This window comes from Eptatretus burgeri, chromosome 6 (assembly GCF_056783735.1).
Source record: "Eptatretus burgeri isolate ZD-2024b chromosome 6, Ebu_testis_v1, whole genome shotgun sequence".
NCBI classification, from domain to species: Eukaryota; Metazoa; Chordata; class Myxini; order Myxiniformes; family Myxinidae; genus Eptatretus; species Eptatretus burgeri.
The window spans coordinates 110,177,979-110,192,069 of NC_140966.1; the positions used below are offsets into that span (position 1 = coordinate 110,177,979).

A 14,091-nucleotide genomic window follows, 5' to 3' on the forward strand; every position below is an offset into this window, starting at 1 on the left:
CGGGTTCGGCATGTGACAAGGACGAACTGATCAGATTTTGGTGAAGATCCAGATCCGGATCCGACTACGAGAATTTTTTTAAGTGATTCTTCACCATTGAGAGATTGGGATATATAGCACGATGTCTCAAAAAGTTGCAGATGGATTTGGACGAAACTTGGTGGACAGGTTGGGTGTGTGGCACGGACAAATTGATTCGATTTTGATGAAGATCTGAATCCGGATCTGGATATGAGAATTATTCAATATTTAAAGTGATTCTTCACCATTGATAGATATGGCCAAAAACGATATAGTACTGTATAGCATGTTATTTCAAAAATGTATTGGGGCCAACATGTTCTTGTGGATCAGGCATTACGTGGTGGAGGTATGTGCTCTACCGAGTGTCCTCGTTTTCATGTGTGGTCATCCATCCAGTTCTTTTCTCTTTTGGTAAAGGATAACATAATCATTTTCTTTTGTATTTTATAACAGCCTGAGGACTGTAAAGTGAAAGGGAAAATTTTCATTGTGACATCATAAAGAAAAAATAGATTATTTGTTTTCTTTATCATTTGTGTATTCATTATACTGGACGAGACGCTTCTCTTGTGAGTGGTTGTTCGTGTTTGAACCTTGAAAACGACACTCAGTCCAGTTTCCACCCCTCCCCCCCCCAACCACTCTAATGTAATTTGCGATCGAGGCGGTGATTCCCCCTCTCCCCCACCTCCACCATCAGTTCTCCACCCATTCCTCCTGCCCGTTCTGTCTGCTAAAAGCCACGTGCTTGCACCCACCACAAATTACATTACTTACATTAGCCCCCCCTCCCTATTTCCTTCCACCCCTGGGTCCTCCATCTTTACTCACAGAACCCCTTCCTCACCTCCACCCCTTCCCCTTCCCGCCTGTTCAACCTCCCTAAACCCGTTAAACCGCGTCTTTTCAGAGCGCCAGCTGCTCTGCTCAGAAAGAGTTCATTCTGTAATTTTAACCGCATTTTAAAGCCCAATGGTAACCGCAAGGAAACCACACGACATTTGCAGCGTTTTATATGCCGTGTAAGCCCGTTATTTTCGTCGCCGACTCAACCATGGACTTTTCGTACCTGACTTCACCGCCATACGACCCTTGCCTGGACCCTTCGTCCATTGCGTACGGAGACTTTGCGTCATGCTCACAGAACCCGCACGGAGCGCATGCACTGCAGTACGGGGGTGCACGCGCCACTTTCGCGCCACCACCAGCATGCGGGCCCCTTGGACCACCGCACTGCGCTCTCGCTACTCACCAACCACCCCCGTATGCACCAGGTACTCTCTTCACCCAAACACCGCTCCAGTATGCACCAGGTATTCTCTTCACCAAACCCCCACCCCCATATGCACCAGGTACCCTCTGCACCCAACCCCCACCCCCGTATGCACCAGCTACTCTCTTCACCCAACCCCCGCCCTCGTATGCACCAGGTGCTCTCTTCACCCAACCCCCGCCCCTGTATGCACCGGGTACTCTCTGTACCCAAACCCCGCCCCCACATGCACCAAGTACTCCCTTCACTCAACCCCCACCCCCGTATGCACCAGGTACTCTCTGCACCCAAACCCCGCCCCTGTATGCACCAGGTACTCTCTGCACCCAAACCCCATCCCAGTATGTACCAGGTACTCTCTGCACCCAACCCCCACCCCCGTATGCACCAGGTACTCGCTGCACCCAACCCCCGCCCCCGTATGCACTAGGTACTCTCTGCACCCAACCCGCGCCCTCGTTTGCACCAGGTACTCTCTGCACCCAACTCCCTGCCCCCGTATGCACCAGGTACTCTCTTCACCCAAGCACCACCATGTATGCACCAGGTACTCTGCACCCAACCCCTCCCAACCTCCACAGATGCACCCAGTACCCCCTGAAACTAAATCCATCCCCTACTTCTTCACCAAGTACTCTGCACCCAGTTCCTCTCTGCACTCTTTCTAATTCCTGACATGAGGACATGAATTGTATCTGCCTTTACATATATACAGTTTAACGTTTGGTGCAGATATTGAGCAATTTTATAACTGAACAAACTATTCATAGCATTGTTATCTCTGCCACCGAAGGTGAAGGAGATGATGTTTTCACCCCTTTCTGTCTGTTTGTCTGTTTGTTTGTTTGTGTTCAGGATATCTCAAAAAGTTGTGGACGGATCTGGATGAAATTTTGTTGGCAGGTTGGGTATGGGATAAGGACAAACTGATTAGATTTTGTGGAAGATCCGGATGCGGATCTGATAATTTTTAAAGTGATTCTTCACCATTGAGAGATCGGGCTAGACCGATAAGTAGCACGATATCTGAAAAATTTATGGACGGATTCAGATGAAACTTGGTGTACAGGTTGGGTGTGTGGCAAGGATAAATTGGTTTGATTTAGGTGAAGATCTGAATCTGGATCTGGATATGAGAATTTTAAAATTTTTAAAAGTGATTCTTTACCATTGAGAGATCAAGCCAAAAACGATATCGTACTGTATAGCATGATATTTCAAAAATATATTGGGCCCGATATGTTCCCGATCAGGCATTACGTGGCGGAGGTATGCGCTCTACTGAGTGCCCTTCTAGTTAACATTAATATCACCACCCTCATGTGGATACTATTATGATTGTTAGAATTAGAACCAGGAATAGTATTTTATTTCCTCTTGGTGAATGGAATTGTTTGATTTAACAAAACATCTACAAAAAAACAAAACACAAACACATTGTGCTGAAAAACCTGTAAGAACCTCCAACAGAACAAGTGTAACACATCCAGAAGTGAATATATGGAGTATTAGTCTTATTATTATTATTATTATTATTATTATTATCATTGTTGGTACTTAAAAAGTTAAAATAATACAGTGCAATACAATTTAATACAATTTCTAATATAATTTTTCCATCATAATGCTGATTATGATGGAAAAATTACTGGTTCTCATTAAAAAAAAAACGTTCTCATAAATGTAAAAATGTATTCTATAACAGAATTGTAACTGTTAATCATTATTACATTTTTGTACAAATTATATGATTTTGGTATAAATTACATCATTTTGATATAAATTACATCATTTTGGTATAAATTACATCATTTTGCTCTAAATGTTATGATTTTGGTGTAAATTTCATGATTTTGGTATAAATTTCATGATTTTGGTATAAATTACATAATTTTGGTATAAATTACATAATTTTGGTAAAATTGCATGATTTTGGGAAAATTAAATAAATTTGGTAAAATTGCATGATTTTTGGAATAAATTACATGATTTTGGAAATTAATAACATAATTTTGGTATAAATAACATGATTTTGGTATAAATAACATAATTTTGGTATAAATTACATGACTTTGGTATAAATTACATAATTTTGGTAAAATTGCATGATTTTTGGAATAAATTACATGATTTTGGTTTAAATGACATCATTATGGTATAAATTACATGATTTTGGGATAGATTACATTATTTTTCATACAAATTACATCATTTAGCTACATTTTCCATGATTTTGGTATAAATTACATGATTTTAGTATAAGAATTACAAGATTTTGGGAGAAATTACATGATTTTTGTTTAAATGACATAATTTTGTTGTAAATTACATGATTTTGGTACAAATTACAAGATTTTGAGAGAAATTACATGATTTTGTATCAATTCCATGATTTTCATTCAAATTACATCATTTTGGTATAATGACATGATTTTGGTGTAAATTGCATGATTTTGGAACAAATTACATGATTTGGGTGTAAATTGAGATTCAATTCATCAACAATCATTCTCTCATGTTTAACCTTGTTATCCACATTGTGCTGTATAATTACACCTCGTGTGTTGATGTTCGTACAACGCGTTGTTTAACTTCGTTATCCACATAATGCTGTATTATTACACCGAGCGTGTTGATGTTCGTACAACGCGTTGTTTAACCTCGTTATGCACATTGTGCTGTATAATTACACCGAGCATGCTGATGATTGTACAACGCGTTGTCTAACCTCGTTATCCACATTGTGCTGTATTATTACACCGAGCGTGTTGATGTTCGTACAACGCGTTGTTTAACCTTGTTATCCACATTGTGCTGTATTATTACACAAAGCGTGTTGATGTTCATACAACGCGTTGTTTATCCTCGTTATCCACATTGTGCTGTATTATTACACCTCATGTGCTGATGTTCGTACAACGCGTTGTTTAATCTTGTTATCCACATTGTGCTGTATAATCACACCTCATGTGTTGATGTTCGTAAAACGCATTGTTTAACCTCGTTATCCACATTGTGCTGTATTATTAAACCGAGCGTGTTGATGTTCGTACAACACGTTGTTTAACCTCATTATCTACATTGTGCTGTATTATTACACCGACCGTGTTGATGTTCGTACAACGCGTTGTTTAACCTCGTTATCCACATTGTGCTGTATAATTACACCTCGTGTGTTGATGTTCGTACAACGTATTGTTTAACCTTGTTATCCACATTGTGCTGTATAATCACACCTCATGTGTTGATGTTCATACAACGCGTTGTTTAACCTCGTTATCCACATTGTGCTGCATTATTACACCTCGTGTGTTGATGTTCGTACAACGCATTGTTTAACCTCGTTATCCACATTGTGCTGTATTATTACACCTCATGTGCTGATGTTCGTTAAACATATTGTTTAACCTTGTTATCCACATTGTGCTGTAAAATCACACCTCATGTGTTGATGTTCATACAACGCGTTGTTTAACCTCGTTATCCACATTGTGCTGTATTATTACACCTCATGTGCTGATGTTCATACAACGCGTTGTTTAACCTCATTATCCACATTGTGCTGCATAAATACACCTCATGTGTTGATGTTCGTACAACGTGTTTGTTTTGTTCTATTATATTATAATTGTTTGAAATACGAACAGCGATCCCAACGGCATTTGGACATTTTTCGGGCCGATCGGAGAGGTGGAAATTGGGGCGGATTTTGTGGAGCTACATTTTGTAATCTCAAATACAATTATTTATAACTACAAGTGTATTTATTATTTGCTATAATATAATTATTTGTACAACTTAATCACACAAGTTCCCTTCATGTGACCAAACAGCGGTTAGTAACACTATTATTGAAGATGATATCACCAATTGTGTGATTGCAAATGACGAGTAGGAAAAGACAATTTGTACTCGCAAGGTACAAGTGTAATAATTGTATGAATTTTCAATGATATATTTTATATTCAATGTAATAATTTCCTCGTATTTTGATTTCTTTTTAATGACGTATGAGTGTCTCATTTTATTACCGATTCGTTCTATAACAAAAGGATTATACAGTATTATACAGTAGATATATATTGATACAAATGTAAAAAATATAAAATAAAAAGTATATTTATACATGTATATAATATGTGATATTATAGTTTCAGAGTGATTGCATTTGATAATGTTGTACAGTTTTCATTATAATGTCTGCGAACATTGTATGAATACATATAGTGGTTTCCAGGGGTAGAATATATCACATTTGTCTTATACAATACACCATTATACAATTTGCACGTGCATGTTATATATTTATACATATGTAAAAAATATAAAATAAAAAGTATATTTATACATGTATATAATATGTGATATTATAGTTTCAGAGCGATTGCATTTGATAATGGTATACAGTTTGCATTATAATGTCTGCAAACATTGTATGAATACATATAGTGGTTTCCAGGGGTAGAATATATCACATTTGTCTTATACAATACACCATTATACAATTTGCACGTTCATGTTATATATTTATACATATGTAAAAAATATAAAATAAAAAGTATATTTATACATGTATATAATATGTGATATTATAGTTTCAGAGCGATTGCATTTGATAATGGTATACAGTTTGCATTATAATGTCTGCAAACATTGTATGAATACATATAGTGGTTTCCAGGGGTAGAATATATCACATTTGTCTTATACAATACACCATTATACAATTTGCATGTGCATGTTATATATTTATACATATGTAAAAAATATAAAATAAAAAGTATATTTATACATGTATATAATATGTGATATTATAGTTTCAGAGCGATTGCATTTGATAATGGTATACAGTTTGCATTATAATATCTGCAAACATTGTATGAATACATATAGTGGTTTCCAGGGGTAGAATATACCACATTTATCTTGTACAATACACCATTATACAATTTGCACGTGCATGTTTGATATAAACATTATAAGTAGACAAAACAAAATTGTATACAATTGATCATAATAACGATGATTTAAGTACATTCATTATTCGGTTTGTAAATTATTCGAATTGGACGCTTATTGAATAATCTAATTCACACAATTACAATTTGCTCGTTTCCATCTACAATGTAAGTTCAAACTACAGATTAAGGGAATTTGATGATTGTCGCTGGGAATTGGACGACGCGCGCTGTTTAATGGTGTTATTTGGAATTTGATGACTTGAGCCAGTTAATGGGTATTTACAAGTGAAATGCAATTATAATGAGATTAAAAAAAATATTCCTACATTAATGCAAATTGTGATGTTGATTATAATTGCGTGATTATTGCTGTTGTGTGACAAATTATATTATAATTACATCATGGATTTAAGTGAAATATTTGATGAGAAAAAGAATGAACGTTGATCGAACTGACTCTGCTGTTTGGACAAATCCACTCTCATTCAAAGTAATGTTTTCATTTCGAATACAACATCGTTGTGATGAATGTTTCGTAAAATATGAATTACTAAAAATACATGTCGTTATTCTGAATTATTTCCAGAAAAAAAAAACGAGTAAATTATTATGAATTCTTACTTACTATAATGTGAATTATTTTAACCTCGATCACCAAAGGTGAAGAAGGTTATGTTTTCACCCGTGTCTGTCTGTCTGTCTGCCTGTCTGTTTGTTTGTTTGTTTGTTTGTGTGTGTGTTTGTGTACAGGATATCTCAAAAAGTTGTCCACGGATTCGGAAAATTTTGTTGACAGGTTGGGTGTATGACAAGGGCGAACTGATTAGATGTTGGTGAAGATCCGGATCCGGATCTGATAATTTTTCAAGTGATTCTTCACCATTGAGAGATAGGGCTAAACCGATATATAGCACGATATCTCAAAAAGTTGTGGACGGATTAGGATGAAACTTGATGGACAGGGTGGGTGTGTGATAAGGAAGAATTGATTCAGTTTTGGTGAAGATCCGAATCCGGATTCGAATTTTTTTTGAGTGATTCTTCACCATTGAGAAAAAGGGCTAAACTGAAATATAGCACGATATCTCAAAAATGTATTGGGCCTGATGTGTTTCTACGGGTTTTCAAAGTGATTCTTCAACATTGAGAGATGAAGCCTGGTGTTGGCTTAGTTGTTACGAACTTAGGGTCCTGAGTCTTAGTGGTTACGACCTTTGGGTCCTGATTTCGAGCCCCGTTGGCTGCTGAATTAACACCAGGTAGGGTTGACTCAGCCTGTCATCCTTCTGAGGTCAGCAAAATGAGTACCATTGTACTGGTATAGGGGCACAGCCTCAGTGGCACAGCCATACTTTCAAGAAATGAGAGAATGATAAAAGAAAGGACAAAAGGACAAAACCTGGTGGACAGGTTGGGTGTGTGACAAGGAAGAATTGATTCAATTTTGGTGAAGATCTGAATTGTTTTTGCACACACACATACATCCACACATACATCCACACACATACACACAGACACACATACATATACCTACAAATGCAGATACACACATGTGTTTGCTGGTTCATATTAAGGTGGGTATGCACCTGTACCCGTACCTGTAAACCCACAAGGGCACCCGACCACACTCAAGAACACAGAGACCTGTAAACGCATGTAGGAACGTGGGCACCCATACATGCATGCAGAAACGAGGGCACCCGCACATGCACGCATGAACGAGGGCACCAGCACACACGCACGCAGGAATGAGGGCACCCGTACATGCACACAGGAATGAGGGCACCTGTACAGATTCAGGAACGTGGGCACCTGCACACATGCATGCAGGAATGAGGGCACCAGCACACATGCACACAGGAACGAGGGCACCCATACACATGCAGGAATAAAGGAACCTACACACATGTACGCAGGAACGAGGGCGCCCATACACGCACACAGGAATGAGGGTAACCATACACGTACACAGGAATGAGGGCACCTGCTCAAATGCACGCAGGAATGAGGGCACCCATACACGCACACAGGAATGAGGACACCGGTACAGATGCAGGAACGAGGGCACCTGCACACATACACGCAGGAATGAAGGCACCCGTACACGTACACAGGAATGAGGGCACCCGTACACATGCAGGAATAAGGGCACCTGCACACATGCACGCGGGAACGAGGGCACCCATACACGCACACAGGAATGAGGGCACCCGTACACACACAGGAAGGAGGGCACCCACACTTACATGCAGGAATGAGGGCACCCATACACGCACGCAGGAATGAGGGAACCCGCACCCGCATGCAGGAATGAGGGCACCCATACACACATGCAGGAATGAGGGCACCCATACACGCACGCAGGAATGAGGGAACCCACACCCGCATGCAGGAATGAGAGCACCCATACACACACGCAGGAATGAGGGCATCCTTACACGCACATGCAGGAATGAGAGCACCCATACATGCACGCAGGAATGAGGGAACCCGCACTCCCATGCAGGAATGAGAGCACCCATACACGCACGCAGGAATGAGGGAACCTGCACCCGCATGCAGGAATGAGAGCACCCATACACACACGCAGGAATGAGGGCATCATTACACGCACACGCAGGAATGAGGGCACCCATACACACACGCAGGAATGAGGGCACCCATACATGCACGCAGGAATGAGGGCACCCATACACGCACGCAGGATTGAGAGCACCCATACATGCACGCAGGAATGAGGGCACCCATACACGCATGCAGGAATGAGGACACCCATACACCCACGCAGGAATGAGAGAACCCATACACGTACACAGGAATAAGGGCACCCGTACACATGCAGGAATAAGGGCACCTGCACACATGCACGCAGGAACGAAGGCACCCGTACACGTACACAGGAATAAGGGCACCTGCACACATGCATGCGGGAACGAGGGCACCCATACATGCACACAGGAATGAGGGCACCCGTACACACACAGGAAGGAGGGCACCCACACCTGCACGCAGGAATGAGGGCACCCATACACGCACCCAGGAGTGAGGGAACCCGCACCCGCATGCAGGAATGAGGGCACCCATACACACACGCAGGAATGAGGGCATCCATACACGCACGCAGGAATGAGGGAACCCGCACCCGCATGCAGGATTGAGAGCACCCATACACGCATGCAGGAATGAGGGCTTCCTTACACGCACATGCAGGAATGAGAGCACCCATACATGCACGCAGGAATGAGGACACCCATACACGCACGCAGGAATGAGGGAACCCGCACCCACATGCAGGAATGAGGGCATCCTTACACGCACACAGGAACGAGGACACCCACACCCGCATGCAGGAATGAGGGCACCCATACTCGCATGCAGGAATGAGGGCACCCGTACACGCACGCAGGAACCCGTGCGTTCATGCACAGCGAATAAATTATTTAGCTCAATAAATAATTCCGAGGAGTTTCCCTGCCTTCAAAACCATGGGCTTAGTATGAAATTTCCCGAAGAAGGATCATGCGACTCGAGGTCCAAGAGAACAAAGTATTCCACCATTGCCAGTAGTTGATTCCAAGAGCATATGGTTTGTTGTATGGAGACTGCAGGAAGTGTAGGAGCTGACTGTGTAATGACATATCCCAAGTGATAAATCAGCTTCTCATTTTTTCCAGCTTGGCAGACAAAGATGTGGCTACAGACTTCCTGTCATTGGGACGACAGACTGTCTGGCACATGCTGGAGTCATCTGCAAAGTGATATGGAGGGTTTTCCAGAGAGTCACAGAGATTCTTTTAAACTATGGTGTTGTTGAGTATCAGGACATTGCCTTGAGGGACATCAGCTTTCAGGGAAGGGGAGGGTAAGAGATAGAATGTCATCAAGGGCACTGCCTTGCCTCAAGCATGAAGGCAGTCCACCAACCAGACTAGAAGACCTTTGGCAGAAAGCTTTGTGACCAGGGCTGCGTGGCAGATTGGCAAAGGTTTGGCAGATGTCCATGGAGACTAGTCTGTCCTCTTCCTTGATAGAGGTTCAAATCATCATTGCATTACTAAGTTAAGAGAAGGAGATTATCTGGACTGGAATGGCCGGGGCAAAAGCAAATTGATGTTTTGAGATTGAAGAGTTGAAGAAGTAAGACTTGAGGTTTGTTACATTTATAAACACGAGAAGCACGCACGCACGCACACACGCGCACACACACACGTATGCAGGGATGCACGCTGAGACCGAGCTCCTTTTATAATATAGTTGAGTTAGACAACTTAAATATGATATGGTGAGGTAGAGAGGCAAAGCCCGAAGCACCCTTGAAAAGGATTGATGATACCTTTGTCTAAGACCTGAAAATCGCTTAAGGAATACTAATGTCCATTTTCCATCCAGAACTTTTCCCATTTATTCCTACAAACTTTTTTTTAGTGAACAGCTCGCATTAAGTTGAACCTTTTTAAAAACATTCTGAATTATGAAATATTCCAGATCTGTTGAACTGCCCTCAACACAACTGCTTAACCCCGACCCTCGAACCTTTGCCTTTCCCTGACATTCCTCTTCTCATCCTATATTGTGTTTGTGTGTATTTTTGGTCTGCCTGTTACCCTCTGCCCCTTTGTCAGTCTGTCACACTTTGCCATTTAGCTTCTCCACGAGCCTCGACTGATGTTTATAATAAAAATCATTCCATCTAAATAATTACACGAGGTGTAAGCCAGATGCTGGCTTCGTGGATAAAGTTGCCTGGCTTAAGATCTTAAGGTCTTGAGTTTAAGCTTCTGTCGTGTCATTAAATAACACCAGGCCAATCATTCCGGGGTCAGCAAAATTGAGTACCAGCTTACTGAAAACGGGACACCGCATCAGCGGCACAGCCACTCTCCCAGCAATGATGCAACCAGCAGCCACAGGCTGCATATGAAATTTATAATAATCAATGTCAGTGGCTGTGTATCAGTGTTTGTGCGTCAGTGTGTGTGCGTCAGTGTGTGCGCGTGTGTATCTCCTCCATAACTCCAAAACCATGAAGCCTAGCAGCCTGAAACTTTACATGCATACTAAAGGCACTCCGAGGAAGTGCACGAGTGAAAATTGGGTGTTTGGGTTAATTAAAACACCTCTTTTGAAGATAATTAACGGCCATATTTAATTATATCCTTCATCAGGCATATCCTCAACCACCTCGCTCTCGATGGGGTCATAAGGCTCATCCTGAGTAACCTCACTGGGGTTTGAAGCCACTGTTTTGAAGCCTGCTCAACCCAGGCTGCAACAATTTCTTTACAATGAAGTTTTTTTTTTCACTCTCCTCATTCATATTATCGACACCAACAAATCGCTGGATACATTACAATGCTTATAAACACCCAGAGACATCAGTGTTTGTGGCTTTATTTCATTTCTGCACATGCCATAACTTTGAGAATCTCTTAAACTAATCGAATTTACAAAATTTAAGCTACAAAATTGAACTTAGCAGCAGTTCTGACTGCTAAAAAACAGTGGTCATTTGTCCAATTCAGATGTATTTGATATTTTGAGCGTCTCCAGGAGGTGTGTGTTTAATATGACGGTTTGGTGATTGCTAATCGCTTGCCAAGCGAGCTGTTTATCAACCATTTTGTTGGAGTGCTGAAGCCATTGGCGAGCACTCTACAATATTCGCACCATCACTGAATACTGTATATCGATCGATTTGAACAAAGTTCAGGGGCCACTCACCTGTGATGGCCACGCGTTGTTCTGTGGTCACTTCTGCATAGATAAATACAAAAAAAATTGAACCATTTCATTACATCATGGCAGGATAGTTGAGAGGTATGAATGCTCACTCTAAGCTGTCTACCCTGGGTTTGAATCCCGACCCAGCTACAAACTGTCATTCCGGTGTTTCACAGGCAGGGAGATTCATCAATGTGTGTGCAGATAAACTGGACATCACATCTGCAAGAATCCCCCCTCTCCTCCTCTCCCCTCTCTCCCCCTCCCAGCTCTCCCCCTCCCATCTCTCTCCCCCTCCCATCTTTCTCCCCTCTCCCTCTTTCACCCTTGCCCTGCCCTCTCTCACCGCCCCCTTCTCTCTGCCTCCCCACCCTCACACTCTCACCGTTCCCCTCTATCTGTCTCCCTACCCTCACACTCTCACCGTCCCCCTCTCTCACCATCCCCCCTCTCTCTCTCTGTCTCTCCCCCTCCACCTCTCTCTCCCACCCCTCTCACTCTCTCTCTCACCCCTCTCTCACTCACTGCTCCTCCACCCCCCCCTCTGTTAAGGGGACTGTTAAGGACTAACATTTTAGTTTTGAATTTGTCAAGTAGATAGCGTGGGTTTTCAATGCTCCCGCCTGGTTTTATATAGAAACCGGCGGTTAAAAAGATAATGTTGCTGTTTGGGTGAATTTTATCACCCTTCCCTTCTGCTGCCTTCCCTTCCCTTCCACTCATGCTGCCTTACCTTTCCCTCACACTCCCTCCTAGCCCCTTCTCACACTGCCTTCCCCTCCCCTCGCGCTTCCTCCCCTCCCCTCACGCTGCCTCCTTCTCCCCCTCACGCTGCCTTCCCCTCCCCTCGTGCTGCCTCCCTCCCCCACCCCCGCTCACACTGCCCCCCCTCCCCACACCCTGCCTCCCCAACCCCTCACGGCGCTGTCTTCCCCCACGCCCTCCCTTCACCTCATTGAGCCTTCCCTTCATTTCCACTCATGCTGCCTTCCCTTCACCTCCCCTCACGTTATCTTACTACCAAACCCCCTCCACCACCATACAGCTCGCTGGAGGTTGAGGAGATGAAGAGCTGTCAAAGAATGTGTAAAATGGACAAATGAAACCTTAAAAAATATATTTATTTATTTATTGAGCAGATGGAACTGCTGCTTGGATCAATTCAGTTTTTATATAGCAATGAATTGCTAGATCATGGCAGGATAGCCGAGAGGTATGCACGCTTACCTCAGCTGTCTCACCTGGGTTTGAATCCTGACCCAGCTATAAACTGTCATCCTGGTGTTTCAGGAGCAGGGTGATTCATCAATGTGTGTGCCATCTCTCGGATAGACATTAAACTGGGCGTCACATCTGCCGGAATCCCCTCTCTCCTTTTCCTCCACACGCCCCTCCCCCTTTCCTCTTCCCATTCCTTCCTATCTGCACTCTCCCCTTCCTTCTCTCTCTCTCTCCCTCTCTCACCCCTCTGCCTTTCATCCATATCCCTCTCTCACCCACCCCTATCCCTTTCTATCCGACCTCTCTGCCTCTCTCCGACCCCTCTGCCTCTCTCCGACCCCCTCTGCCTCTCTCCAACTCTTCCATCTATCCTCACTCCCTTCCCGAACCCTCTTCTATCCTTCCCCTCCCTCTCTCCCTCTTTCTCCCCCCCCATAAAATTCCCATCAGGAAAGCGACAGGTTGTATTTTCTCGTCCATAATATAAAAGGAGCTCAGTCTCGGCATGCCTGTGTCCGTCCCTGTGTCGAGTTGAGTAAGGTTTTAAACAGGATGGTGCAGTTGAGTAAGGTTTTATACAGGATGATATAGTTGAGTAAGGTTTCAAACAGGATGGTACAGTTGAGTAAGGTTTTAAACAAGATGATATAGTTGAGCAAGGTTTTAAACAGTATGATATAGTCGCGGAAAGTTTCAAACAGCATGATATTGTTGAGTAAGGTTTCAAACAGGATGATATCGTTGAGGAAGGTTTTAAACAGGATGATATAGTCGCGGAAAGTTTCAAACAGCATGATATTGTTGAGTAAGGTTTCAAACAGGATGATATCGTTGAGGAAGGTTTTAAACAGAATGATATATTTGAGTAAGGTTTTAAACAGAATGATATAG

The 14,091-nt window shown here is 42.5% G+C and overlaps 1 protein-coding gene across 1 annotated transcript in view; it reads left to right on the forward strand.

The window, feature by feature from the left end:
* Positions 1-875: 875 nt before the first annotated feature.
* The window catches only part of LOC147025597 (paired mesoderm homeobox protein 2A-like), a 48,182-nt gene continuing 34,966 nt past the window's right edge, over positions 876-14,091 (forward strand). The window contains exon 1 of the mRNA XM_085886726.1: positions 876-1,298. Coding sequence (XP_085742852.1) covers positions 1,040-1,298 — 259 coding nt within the window. The 5' untranslated portion in view covers positions 876-1,039. The remainder of the gene's footprint in view (positions 1,299-14,091) is intronic.